The sequence below is a fragment of the Diorhabda carinulata genome, chromosome 7 (assembly GCF_026250575.1).
Source record: "Diorhabda carinulata isolate Delta chromosome 7, icDioCari1.1, whole genome shotgun sequence".
NCBI lineage: Eukaryota > Metazoa > Arthropoda > Insecta > Coleoptera > Chrysomelidae > Diorhabda > Diorhabda carinulata.
In genome coordinates this window covers 1189861-1202674 of record NC_079466.1, presented here as the reverse complement: position 1 = coordinate 1202674, position 12814 = coordinate 1189861, and the positions used below count along the sequence as shown (strand labels likewise).

The 12814-nt window shown below is 31.5% G+C and overlaps 1 protein-coding gene across 1 annotated transcript in view; it reads right to left on the bottom strand.

Moving 5' to 3' along the window:
- LOC130896171 (solute carrier family 22 member 3-like) overlaps window positions 1-10989 on the bottom strand; it is a 28234-nt gene extending 17245 nt beyond the window's left edge. The window contains exons 1-2 of the mRNA XM_057804083.1: window positions 10780-10989; window positions 5762-5978 (exon numbers count right to left, since the gene is read on the bottom strand). Coding sequence (XP_057660066.1) covers window positions 5762-5978; window positions 10780-10931 — 369 coding nt within the window. The 5' untranslated portion in view covers window positions 10932-10989. The remainder of the gene's footprint in view (window positions 1-5761; window positions 5979-10779) is intronic.
- Between the last annotated feature and the right edge of the window lie 1825 nt (window positions 10990-12814).

Genomic DNA, 12814 nt, shown 5'->3' with positions numbered 1-12814 from the left:
CAACTTTTATTAAATTTTTTTTTCAATTCTTCGATTAATACTTACAGAGAAAAAAACAATGAATATTTAAAAATTTTGTGGATAGTTTAAACATTTCAGTAAAGTCGCCATATTGCGTGAGTTTATATGTATAAAATAAACACTGTACATATGATACAAAGTAAATCAGACACTTATTTTCTCAGTTATTCTAGAATAATCGTTATTATTATTATTAATCTGAAAAATGGTATAAAAATCGTGTTTTGTGCTAGGATGCCAAGAAATTCCACTATACTACACTAAAAATTGTTTGAAAGTGTTGGTCGTTTTGACGATTCTGAGAGATGTAATTAACGCAGTTGCCATTTTAATGTCAGTAAGATTCAAATTAAACTTATGTTAATATTTTATCGTAATTAAGTTTATTATGCTTTCAATTTTTAATGTGATTAAGTGATGTAAGAATTTAACCAATAAAAGGTTTGTTCATTTTATTCTTATATATAGAAAAATGTTTTATTTATACGTAACTAATAATTAAAAACTGTATTATAACAGCACTTAGTACGTTGCAATTGCTCAATGTTTTTATTAAACTTATGACGTACAACTGACAACCAATGAGAATAGTTTTCTTATGTAGTTGAAAATTTGAAATTTTTGTGATTTTCAATTAAATACTTAGATATTATTTTACCACTTTTAATCAGATATTTCAGTTTCAGATATTAAAAATATCAGAAAATAAATACTTTTTGTAAAATGCACATTCACATTTGCTTCCAATAAGAATAATCAGTTTGTTACTCCCACATTTACTCCTGAACATCATTTTCTTTAATAATCATCAAAAAATTAATGTAAGATCCTTTTGTTTCATAAAATTTTTCGAAAAGTTTTATTCCACTTATTTATTTAATTCGTTTTCCTCCTATCAACGAGTGAAATTTTTATCTACAAATGTATATTTTTCGGTATTAAAGTGTTAACGTCAATTATTCTCTGTCACGACTTTATTTTCCTTTAGATCACAGTATCTTTACTTAACTGCAATATGTACAAAAAAATTTATCGAAACTTTGTTTTCGTGTGAAGATCGTCTAAAAGAGAATTATAATTACTTTTGAAGTATAGCTATAGAGCTTACTTCATTAGTGGGTAGATAACAGCTTAAAAAGAAATTATTATTTTCCTACAAAAATATCGATAATAAACAGTGTCTGGTTTCTTCACCTTTCAACCCATCTCTTCTCCAATTCGAATAAAAAAATGTACATTAGACAGATATCAAATTTCTTTGAGTGCTTTGAGTTTCAAGTCATAAAAATCTAGATTATGGTTGTGATGAGTTATAGAAAGATTAAATGAAGGAAAAATGGATCGGGTATGGTAAATTTCGTAACGCATCGAAAAAACTCTACAATAATATCCATCCGTTTCAACAATTATTGTTTGTGTTTGTTTTTGGTATGTTCTTTTTTGTAAACAAAGTATGGGATACATCGCCATTCGTATTCAAAAAAATTACAAAGCGTTATAGGCACAAATCTGCTATTTTAGACAGATAGCTCAAGATTACGAACATTTTTTAATCAAAATTCATTTCGGGACACCGTCAGTAAACATTGTTAACCACAATTATGGATAGGAAATGAAAATTGCATTTACGAAGAGGAAAAATGCATTGTTAAAATAGTTGAAAAATGGAAAGGGGTTATCGAGGTCTCTGAATCCAAATATCACTACAGAAAGGGTCTAAGAGGAAACTGGTGCTCATGTGCCAGCCATCTGCACACTAGACCTGTAAACGTCTATACTCATCTTATCTAAAGGTTAAGTACACATTACTAGGAATTACTTCTACATTACCTCTAAATTTTAATCCTTTTAGGCTAGGTTATGTTTTTGATAGACAAATTTGAAACGATTACTTTAAATTTATCCATGGTTATTTACCCCAAGATAAGAGGGAGTGTTATGATTAATAAGTTATATGTATTTTACTCAAGCTTCAGGTAAGAAAATGGTTTACCAGAATTCGACATTTAGGTATCGATAATCGTGGAAAGTATAATTAGTTTACAGAAGTATTTTGTACCACATATCTTGGAAGGTCTTCGGGACGCAATTCATATAAGACCAGAAACCCGGATTAAATTTGACGCTACTCATATGCATCCCGCCATCTACGTCGTTTACAGGGGTCACGTGCAAATTCTTAATGAAATTGGCCAAATATATATTCTGGAGATGGCTGAACACGAATATCACGACGGCGATGACCCTCGATATCGTTTTTATAAGCTTGAAAAGAATTTAATTTCAAGTGCAAATGTGGCTTTACGGGGATCAATGTGACGTGAATCCCAATGACTGGAAATAAGAACTAGAAGAATAGCATTAATTGTATGAGTATGTGCAAATTTGAGAAATATTTCGAAGAAAATTATAAATTGTTAAGTTTTCCGTTGTTGTTAGGTAGAAGTATGATTAACGTTGATTCAAATTTATTTATTTTATGAAAGATGTATATTAGTAATTAATATTCAGACCCTCAGTCGATATTATTGGTTAGAACAAATATAAGATTATCGTGAAGTAGAAGAATTGAAATTGTCAAAATGTGTTTGTTAGAATATATTTTACTTTTCGACTTCGGCTTTTTAACTTTCGGTAGAATACCCTTCGGCAACAACTACAAACATATTTTATAACTAAGTTGTTTTTAACAGTTTTATAGTGAACATTTCTATATCATAATCACATTCAGCTATTTCAACCCTTTTCAATTATAATGCAATATCCCCTACATAATTGGCTTCCATAATATTCTCCATTGATTATTTTACCCTGTTTGAGGTTGTAATAGTTATTATTTCTAAGTGGTAGTAATTAATCAAACATATAACCATAGAGTGTGAATACGCTGGAGTAATTCTATTACTAAAACTAGAATTTCTCTCTCTCTCTCATAAAACTTTGACGACGCCATTCAGAACGTTTTAGACAATGAAAAATCATTTATTGCTATCAACAATTTTCCAGTGGATTATTTTTTGACTATGAATATTATCACAAGATCTTTGATAAAGTATGGCATAAAAGATTATTCCACAAATTACCAAATCCTAAAATCTTATTTGTCAGATAGATATTTCAGAGTGAATCAAGACGATTTGTATTCTGATTCAAATGAAATCCAGACAAAAGTACCCCAGGGTAGCGTGTTTGGTCCAGGGCTCTATCTGTTCTACACTAGTGACATTCCTGAACTTGAACACCACACAGTAACTACTTTCACCGATGGCACGGCAGTTAAGGCCATGGGAGATACCCACGAAGAAGCTGCTGAGAAGTTACAAACATCCATTGACCAAATTATCAAATGGATCAAGAAATGGCGTATCAAGTTAAATGAAACGAAGATAGGCAAATTATCTGGGTATGAATCTTGACGTGAGACTTTGCTGGACAGTCCATACTAAGAATAAATTTGAAGAGCTTGATATTTAATATAAAAAGATGTATTGGCTACTATGACGAAATATAGCAGTACAACAAACAGCTTCTATGCAAGCAAATATTGAGACCTATTTGGAGTCATGGCATATAACTTCAGGGTTGTGCCGGTGAGTAACATCGAAATTATTCAATAATTCTAGAATGCACAATGGTACTGCTGAAACAGTGACTTCCATTGAACTGTTCAGTATTGATTGAATTGACTCAGAAATTTTGAATTTTGAAAGTTTGGTCTTGAGTGATTGGACACCAAAATGATTGATAAATCTTAGGTATAAAATTCTAACAACTCTATTTTTCGCAGACGACTACGTTGTTATAGCTTTCGACGAGGACGATGAAGATTATATGCTAAGAAAATTGGTCGACAAATGAGAAAATGGGGTTTGAATATCAACATGTCAAAAACATAATCTGCCGGTAGGAAGCACACAAGGAGACCCCGAACTGCGAATAAATAGGGTGTACGTAAATGTAGACAAAGAAGATATAAGAAATAGAGTACAAGAAGGAAAAAGACCTACATAAATTATAAACTCATTGCTTTGGCCAGAAAAAATTTAACCTAAATACAGAAATGACAAAGTCATAGCGGAGCCTATTCTAACGAATGGATGCAAGTGCTGGCAACTGACTACTTGAAAGAATCGTGCAGGATATCCAGAGCAGGGCATATACAAACTAAAAATATACGAAAAATAACAGGTCGAGTATATACGACAGAGAGAATACACACTGAACAATTGCTCTGGTATGGACATGTGATGAAGATGGAGCAGAGCAGGTGCCCGAAGAAAGCATTGTTGAATCAACCGCAAAATAGAGGGAGTCAAGAAAGACCCTCAGGGATCTGGAAGGAAGGAGCTATTATTATATAATTCAATATAAATAAAAAAAATTAAAAACACATTGTTGCTCTCAAATATTTTTGGTAACAATATTCAAGCATAATACCCTAAAAGTGGTCCGGTTTTGAAATATACAAGGTGATCCTATACGTCCCTTCGTTTCTGAGTTCTAAACCTTCAAAGTTGCGGAATCATAGCTTATATCGACGTATATTTACTTATTATTTACTATTATGTATGTTCATGAAGTGAGTTTGACGTGATTAATAATTCTACACTACTATCTACTATAACTTTTACTGGAACAGCCTGCACAATTTAAAGATAACAAAAATGAATTTTTCATTCCGTTCGCCTTAAAGAGATATTCTGAACAAAATTATCATAAATTATTTATCGAAAAAACTTACAATAGGTATTGAAACACAATCAAATATTTCTAATTGAACTCCATACTTTCGAATATCGTGTTACTTACATAGGAAAACGTGGAAAGGTAGAAAAATTTAGTTGGTTAACCACCAACTTATCAAATGAAAACTATAATAAATGTAAGTGGGCACCTTGCGCATCTACACACTTCTGGAGTCTACGTAGGATATTCCTCTGAACTTGGAAGTACATTCCAAAATTCTTTAAGATATCTCCATTGTATTAAATTCAGGGAAAATGCATCGTGCATGAATTTTATGTCGCTGCGACATAATATGGGTGAGAAATCATTTATGAGACATTCTAAGTATCGCTGACCATTCAGGATATTATCAAAACAGTATGGAGCTACTAAATTATTACCCACTGTTCCGGCTCACTTATCAACACACAATCGATGTTGATTATTTCTTTGAATTGAGCCGTGAGGATTTTCATTTGCCTGTAAATGCAAATTATGAGAATTAATAAAACCTTCTCGTGTGAAACTCGTTGTCTATTTAGAATCATCCTCCAAAGAAATAAACTCCGTACACTAGAAGTGTGAGGAAGTAAAAGGCGGTAATTATTGTTTTTGTTTTTGTTCTTACTTGATAAGTTGTAGGCTAACGAACAATATTTTCTCTTTTTGTAAGTTACAGTATGCTATTTATTTAGAAATATTTGATTGTATTTTCAATGAATAATTACAATTATTGGTCTCCTTTTCTCCTAAACCATAAATTTGTACAGGTTGTCCCTGTAAAAGTTACGGATGGTTAATCATTTATAGAATTATTAATTTTGTCAAACAATCATAATTTAGAATATATACTTGAATATAAATTGTAATTTCGCTTTAATTCGTATGAGAAAAAAATTTTCATGTCACAGCATCATGACTACGTCATTTACTCCCGAATTTTTTGCTTCAAGATCCGAAACACTCTGTATGATATAAATTCTTACTGACGAAGAAATAGAATGTGAAATCTTACATCATGTACAATCGTAATATCGTGAGTTTGGTAGACGAACTGTTCACAAGCTTGTGTTTCGTTTCTAGAGATATCCGTCACAGAACAAGTGTTGTTCATCATTGCATAACGATGACAACTGTCTGGAGAGCCTCCTTTGAATGGCACAAAATCCTTCAGCCATTCGGGATTGTAAATTACTGACCTCGAATCGGCCTCACATTCTGGTATGAAACATCTGTAAATAAAAATTACTCATGTATGTATATGTTATTCAATATGTTGTAGCAAAAATATATTTTTTGTGTTAAAATTATATCTGAAAGTGCTTCAATTCATCTAACGATGTGGTTTTATTTTATTGCTTGCAACGATTGCCTCGATACAAGGTGCATCCTATTTTTAATTGATAGAAATTATTAATAACTATAGTTTCGAATACAAATCAACTTTCTATAACTCGCTCAATGCTTCATTGAGATATACTTGTCTAATGTCATTGTTTTGAGCTTTGATTGCGCGTTGGTCACAATGGTACATTCTGTGAAATAATTATTGATATGGTTTCTTAAACATCAAGTCGCATAATATATTCAAATTCATGATATTTGAGCCACAAGACACAAGAAACGTTTGATGTTACATATTATCAAGCAAAACGAAAATATTGAAAAGGGGAAGTCTATAACGGAAACAATAAATGTAAGACGTGAAAAAAGGTTTATATTAATGATATCGTTCGATGTGTGCAAGACAAATCAGCGGATGAGCTTAGATGCTTTCTCCAAAAGATTAAGGGAAACTTTTGTATTCAAAATATTAGGTTTGATTAAAAAAGTTTTCCTCGGAATGTGAGTAACAACATTTTTTTAAGTAATTTTCGTTTTTCGCGCATCTCACAATCAAAATGAACGACAATTAATGGAATGACACACTTCGTCCCCAACAAAAGTTAATCCTAAACAAATCTTGATGATGTCCCGTTTTAGATGACAGAGAAAGCATGTTGATGATGTAATTTTTACCACGAGCACAAATAATGGATATGTTATCCGCGAGAGAGAACAAGTGACCCTGATTTCTGTCAAAATGTATTGTTTTTCCCATGATAATGCCTGACCTCACACTGCGAACGTGACAAAAAAACTCCTGCAGGAATTTGGATAGGATCATCATTCTTAAACGTCTTTTTCTGTGGTCACTTCAACAATGATGATGACGAGCTGAAAAAACATGATTGAAAACTCGAGTTGTAACGTTCTATGAAGAATGATTTGTGCCTACAATATTTCGGAAGCTTTGTAGACTACAAATTAGTTCAAAAGTTGTAGATTTTTGTCCAATAAATATTCTTTGCGTATCTTTATACGTTTTTTTATGACCAAACGGAACTTGCTTCGTACAAAAAAGGTAGTACATTATTCTGTTCAATTTCTTTCACATCCATGAAAAACAGTTGCTGATATTGGATCCTAGCCATTGCAATTCTTTCTTGTGTTTTTATTTTCAATATTTTGAGTTGTATATGATAAAGAGCCATTGGGGACGTTAATATCGACAGAAAGGTCGATTGACATCGAGGCATTAGCCAGGAAAGTAGTTGTTTTCTCCTTCGAAGAACGACAGAAATCTTTTATCCAAAAAATGAATTTCGAAATTATTTTAGAGATAAATAGTGTAAATCCTTTACACCTCATCTACCATCGGAATCTATATTATCGGCGACTATGCTAGATTTCTTCCTGACAAGTAGTTCTCAGTTGGAAGTGAGGGTGACGTCACTTAATGTTTGGTGGAAAATGTTTAACTACATGTACCAAATAGCGACACTCTTTGACATTGTCTTCAGTTAGAGCGAGGGTTGTTAAAATGGTCTGATGAGACGTAATGATGTCGAAACTAGTCATTAACTACAACCTCTCCTTGCAATTGCGAGCTATTGGGATGTTAATATCGACAAAATGGTCGATTGACCCCACGCTCTTCAGAGGATTTAAATGTTCTATAACAAATCTGTCAAATTTCTGTTAGCTGGCAAAAATGTTTATTGATATTTGACTTTGAAATTCATTTTTATTTTATTCGATTCATTAGTGATAATTCAATAATGAAATTTTATTTATATTTAAGAAAATTAATTTTACTTATCTGTTACATTAATTTGAATTCAAAATATTTCTCAATGACATTGAGAGATACTTTAATTTCAATTTCAACTTCATAATTATGTATTAAGTAATTATTTATTCATTTTATATCATAACTACACCTACATTTTAATATAACTTCATCCCCTCTATTACAATTATTCAAATATTCTTGCAATTTAAATTAACAAATGATTGTGCATGATTCCTAGCATTGTAAAGTATTGAGCCTTTAACTAATTCTGAATGTGGAGTAGGTAGATTAAGATTGTTAAGTGAATAGATTTGCAATTACTTTCATAACTCTCATGGGAGGAGTGTGCTTATGGATTAGGAAAACGGATTCAACGATATATAAGAAAGGAATAGTCAATATTTTGAATCTTCTGAAGTAGTCCCAGCAGTGAGTCCTCTTGTTTAGTCTCTTTTGTAGTTTGACAAGGAACGGCATATTGGAGATGCGACTCAAAAAAGATAAACTGTTTGAGAGGTTTGAAGAAACAAAAGAAAGTACAAAGGGACTAGTATTGAGCCTTGAAGCACTCCACATTCTATTGACATGGAAGAAGACATCGCGTTATCAACACTCACAAACTAATTTGTGTTGGTAAGTTATAACCATCTAAGAGGTGTTTCCCTGCAATTTTTTAATTAAAATTTAATGATTTACCTAATCGAAAGCCTTAGGAAACTCACATAAAGTTGTTGCAGTGGAGTAAAATGAGTGTTCAGGCTGGAATAAACATTATTTTGGAATGGGTGCTACATTTCATTTGTACATTGGTTACTCAAAAGTTCAAATTGATGAGTAGTAATTTGAATATATTAAATGTGAATCAACTTTTGTGATATTCAGTAAGTCAAAGAAACTGTAATATGCTGTCATGGACTGTTTCAGTTTACAGAAATGCCAGATTACCATCAATTGTGTGATCCGTAATGTGGCAATACAACAAATCGATGTAAATATTAAATATACAGAATGTGTTTTATGTGTAGAACACCTCAATTATCTCGTAAACGCCTAATACGATTTTTATAAATTTTTGTGCGGTATCATTATGGATGGTGGTATCTATATTGTTGTCAGATCTTTCCTTTTTCCGGAAAAATAATGAGCTTTATTATTTCAAATAGATCACCCTGTATATTCTTCGCATACCATATTCTTTGTCTCCCTATACCTGAATGCCATAATTTCGGAGTTATAGCTACATTTCAGTTATCTACGTCGAAGTTAAAATTTGACGTTTCAATAAATTATTATTGTTGAACTTCATTGAAAGTCACAATAAATCCTATCCTAACCGAAATATCATAACAAGATTTGCTGTCAGTAAATTAGTAAAAAAGTTTAACGAAACTGGTTGAGAAAAAAAATTCATCCAAATCAGGGCGCAGAAAAATTGCATCAACTGAAAACAAATCTTTGGATGTTTGTGTCCTGTTAGAAGACGATCCACACTTGAATACTAGACAAATATCCAGGGAATTTTATATTTCGAAAACATCCGTAATGAAAATTTTACGTGATAATAAATTCCATCCATACAAAGTAACGTTGGTTCGAATTTTTTATTTAATGCGATTGGATCACTTTTTGTATAAATGGAAACGTAAATCGGCATAATTGTAGATACTGGTCACGTAACAATCCTGGTTGGATGCGTGAATCTCACACTCAATATCCCGAAAAATTGAAAGTATGGGCTGATAAATAGGCGACAAAGTAATTGTTGCCTTTTTAATTGATGGTATTAAATAGTCCAGCGTATTTAGATTTATCGGAAAATAGTATTATACAATAACATTTAAATAAACTTCATTATTAGAAATTTTCAGACAATAACAATATCCGAAACGACAATATTTGGCTACAACAAGATGGTGCCCCACCTCGCTATGCGTGTGTGTTGAGGCAATACCTAAATAATGTGTTTTCCAGAAAATGGATTAGAAGGCGTGGTTTTATCGAATAGCCCCCGTTATCTCCCGACATGAATCCTTTTGACTATTTCCTGTAGGGTCAATTAAAAAACAAAACCTGACAATATTCAGGAATTAAAAGATAGGATTACCATAGAGATAAGAAGAATTGAGGAGTCAGGGATGTTGCACAAAATGTATTGCAAATTTTTGAAAATCGCATGGCTTGTTGTATAGAAGTAAATGGACGACGCCTTTAATGGACGTTTTCTAAAAATTCATAATTTTTCTACTTCACAAATGTGGATCTACTTCTAACATGACACAAACATTCAAAGATTTGTATACAGTTGTTGTAGGTTTTCTTCAACATGATTTGGATAAGTAATTTACTGCAACAATATTTATTATACTGCAAAAGTAGCTATAAATACGAAATTTTGGCATTTTGGTATAGAGAATATTACATGAAAAATAATCAGTATTTTTTAAGGAACACAAAATATATAGGGTGATCCATTTGAAATAACAAAGTTCCTGAAAAAAGAAAGATCTGACAACAATGTAGATATCCCCATAATACCGGTCGTATAACGATTTATAAAAATTTATAAAGACAGTCTTTATAGCCAAATATGAATCGCATTCTTAAAACTCACTTAAAAAAATTCTCTACAAAAATATTGGTGACTTGACATTGAATGTTCCTTTAAAAGTTTAAAAGTTCTGTATATCTATAGTTCTTTTACTTTGCAGATAGCATTCGATATTACTGTGTTTATTCTTACGTAAATAGGTTCTAGTATATTTTGTTTTGTCTTACGTACAAAGGTAATTTTTCTCTCCTTTTTCATTGTTCTCGTACCAGGAATGTTTTCAGTTCTTATTATCTTTCACTATTACTATCTGGAGTTATTGTCTTCCCTATTAATTTGGTACTTAATTAATATTTTTCTTATTACTCACCTGTACTTTGCATCTCTCGCTATAAAAATGTATCCCAAGTCGAATATATTGAACATATACACAAACCCCAGAGAAAGATATGCAAATATTTGATATTTCCCAAATTTATTAACGCCTTTTAAAATATTTTCCACATGATCAGTTATCTCCATTACTACACAAAGTTATCAACCACCAAATTAGTATCATTATCTATGAAGATACATATTAAACTTTATAATTCTCATTAATATCAAAGATTAAATACTTTAATCTATGTTGATATTGATTTATAAATAATTCTGATCACATTTTTTTCGATTTTATATTTCAGAAATACTCAATATGAAAATTATATCCTTTGATGAAAACTGCAACAAAAAAAATCGATACTGTTCATATTATCTACTAGAAATGGCGTTTATTTTTATTCTATGTTCCAAGTGAAATTTTTTTATGGTAAAACAACCTCAAGATCCGTTGAAATAGGGAAATAAATAAATCTGATCATTCAAACATGAATGTTAAGTGATATGCTAGAGAGTATGTTGTTGCTGTTGAGTTTTCTCCATGAAAATTCATGCGGTGTGGCAAAAGTTCAATCCACGGCATTTTGTAGGTCAAAAATATCTTACTTTTACCTTTTGGAATATTAACTAGGATGGCTTTGGATTAATTTAGCTCACAGTAGAAGCAGTGTATTGATGATTGCTAATGGTAATAGTTTGATATCATATTGAAAGCTACGTAAACAGAATAGTACTTGAATGAATTCATACTCGTATTTACAATTCTCTTCTATTGAATTTGATTATGTACAATTTTCTCGGCCCGATGCTCTATGATTGATTGCAAATTACGCACTTTTCTTTCTTAATTATATATTCTCTTTGTTCAACATTTAATTTGGTAGAAGCAATAAACTACAATTGGAGCCTTCCAGTAAATTTATCATTCTTAGGCCAGTCGCAGTCGGAAAAGTTAGATGGTAACAAAATTAACTATATCTCGATTAGTTTTACATCTGAAATATCATCCAAAGTGGCTGATAAATTAGTGTCCAATGAGGCGCCTTAAGCTACCAATCGCCAAGGAAAATGTGACCATACGAGGGGAGCTTTATTATAATTCAGACCGGTTTCGAAAAAAGACAAAAAGCTCGAGCATTTTTATATTCAGATTTTTTTTATGTAAAAAGCAGAATTAATGATCTTGACCTGTATGTTGTGTATATAATTTTCCAAAGAGAAGAGTCTCGGGCAAACTTGGTATGTTTGAGCCACGTCTGCCTGTCGAGTTGGTCTTGGAGTTACTTCTCTAGGCAGGATTATGTTGGACAACTTGAATGAGAATCTGCCGTAGTTGTATCGGTAAAATAGAGTTAGGTCAGAAACCTTTCTTTGTGTTGTTGAACTGCTCTCTTCTGTATTGAGTCGAGCATCCTCAGGGTATGCTTGGGAACCGAACATCAAGCTGTTGTCGTGAATGGGCATTACAGTGAAACCAGCAAAGCTAGCTGATGTTGAATTATTAGTGATTAAGCATTTTGGAGAAGAATTACAAGAGAGACTAAACTTTTTCTTTTCTAAAACTCTAATAAATTTTTCTCACGCTGTAAAAATTACCTTATCCTATTCCCATCGTCACATAAGTCGTTAAATCTAAAATGACACTTGAATAATTTATTATTATTTAAACATTATGCCTTTCACTTTGATATAATTAAAAAGCAGCCAATCTTTCCTTTAATGCTATAAGTATTAATTTGTTATAATACAAAATAAAAAAGTAAATGTTTCATTGTTTCATAGAATTTATAAAAGGAGTTTAATCAAATCAAAATATTTTATTTAATGTGGTGAATAAAGAAAACAAAATGTGTTAATTTTTTCGTTTGAAATGTTATTTATGTTTTGAAATAATGGAATAAAAATGGCTTGATACCTTCTAGTGTCGTCCTCTGTTGAAACTAACACTAATTTTACTTTTTTCCAATAGTTTTAACCAGTGTAATGCTGCAAACCAATTTTCACGTGTACTTATATCAATTTCACAT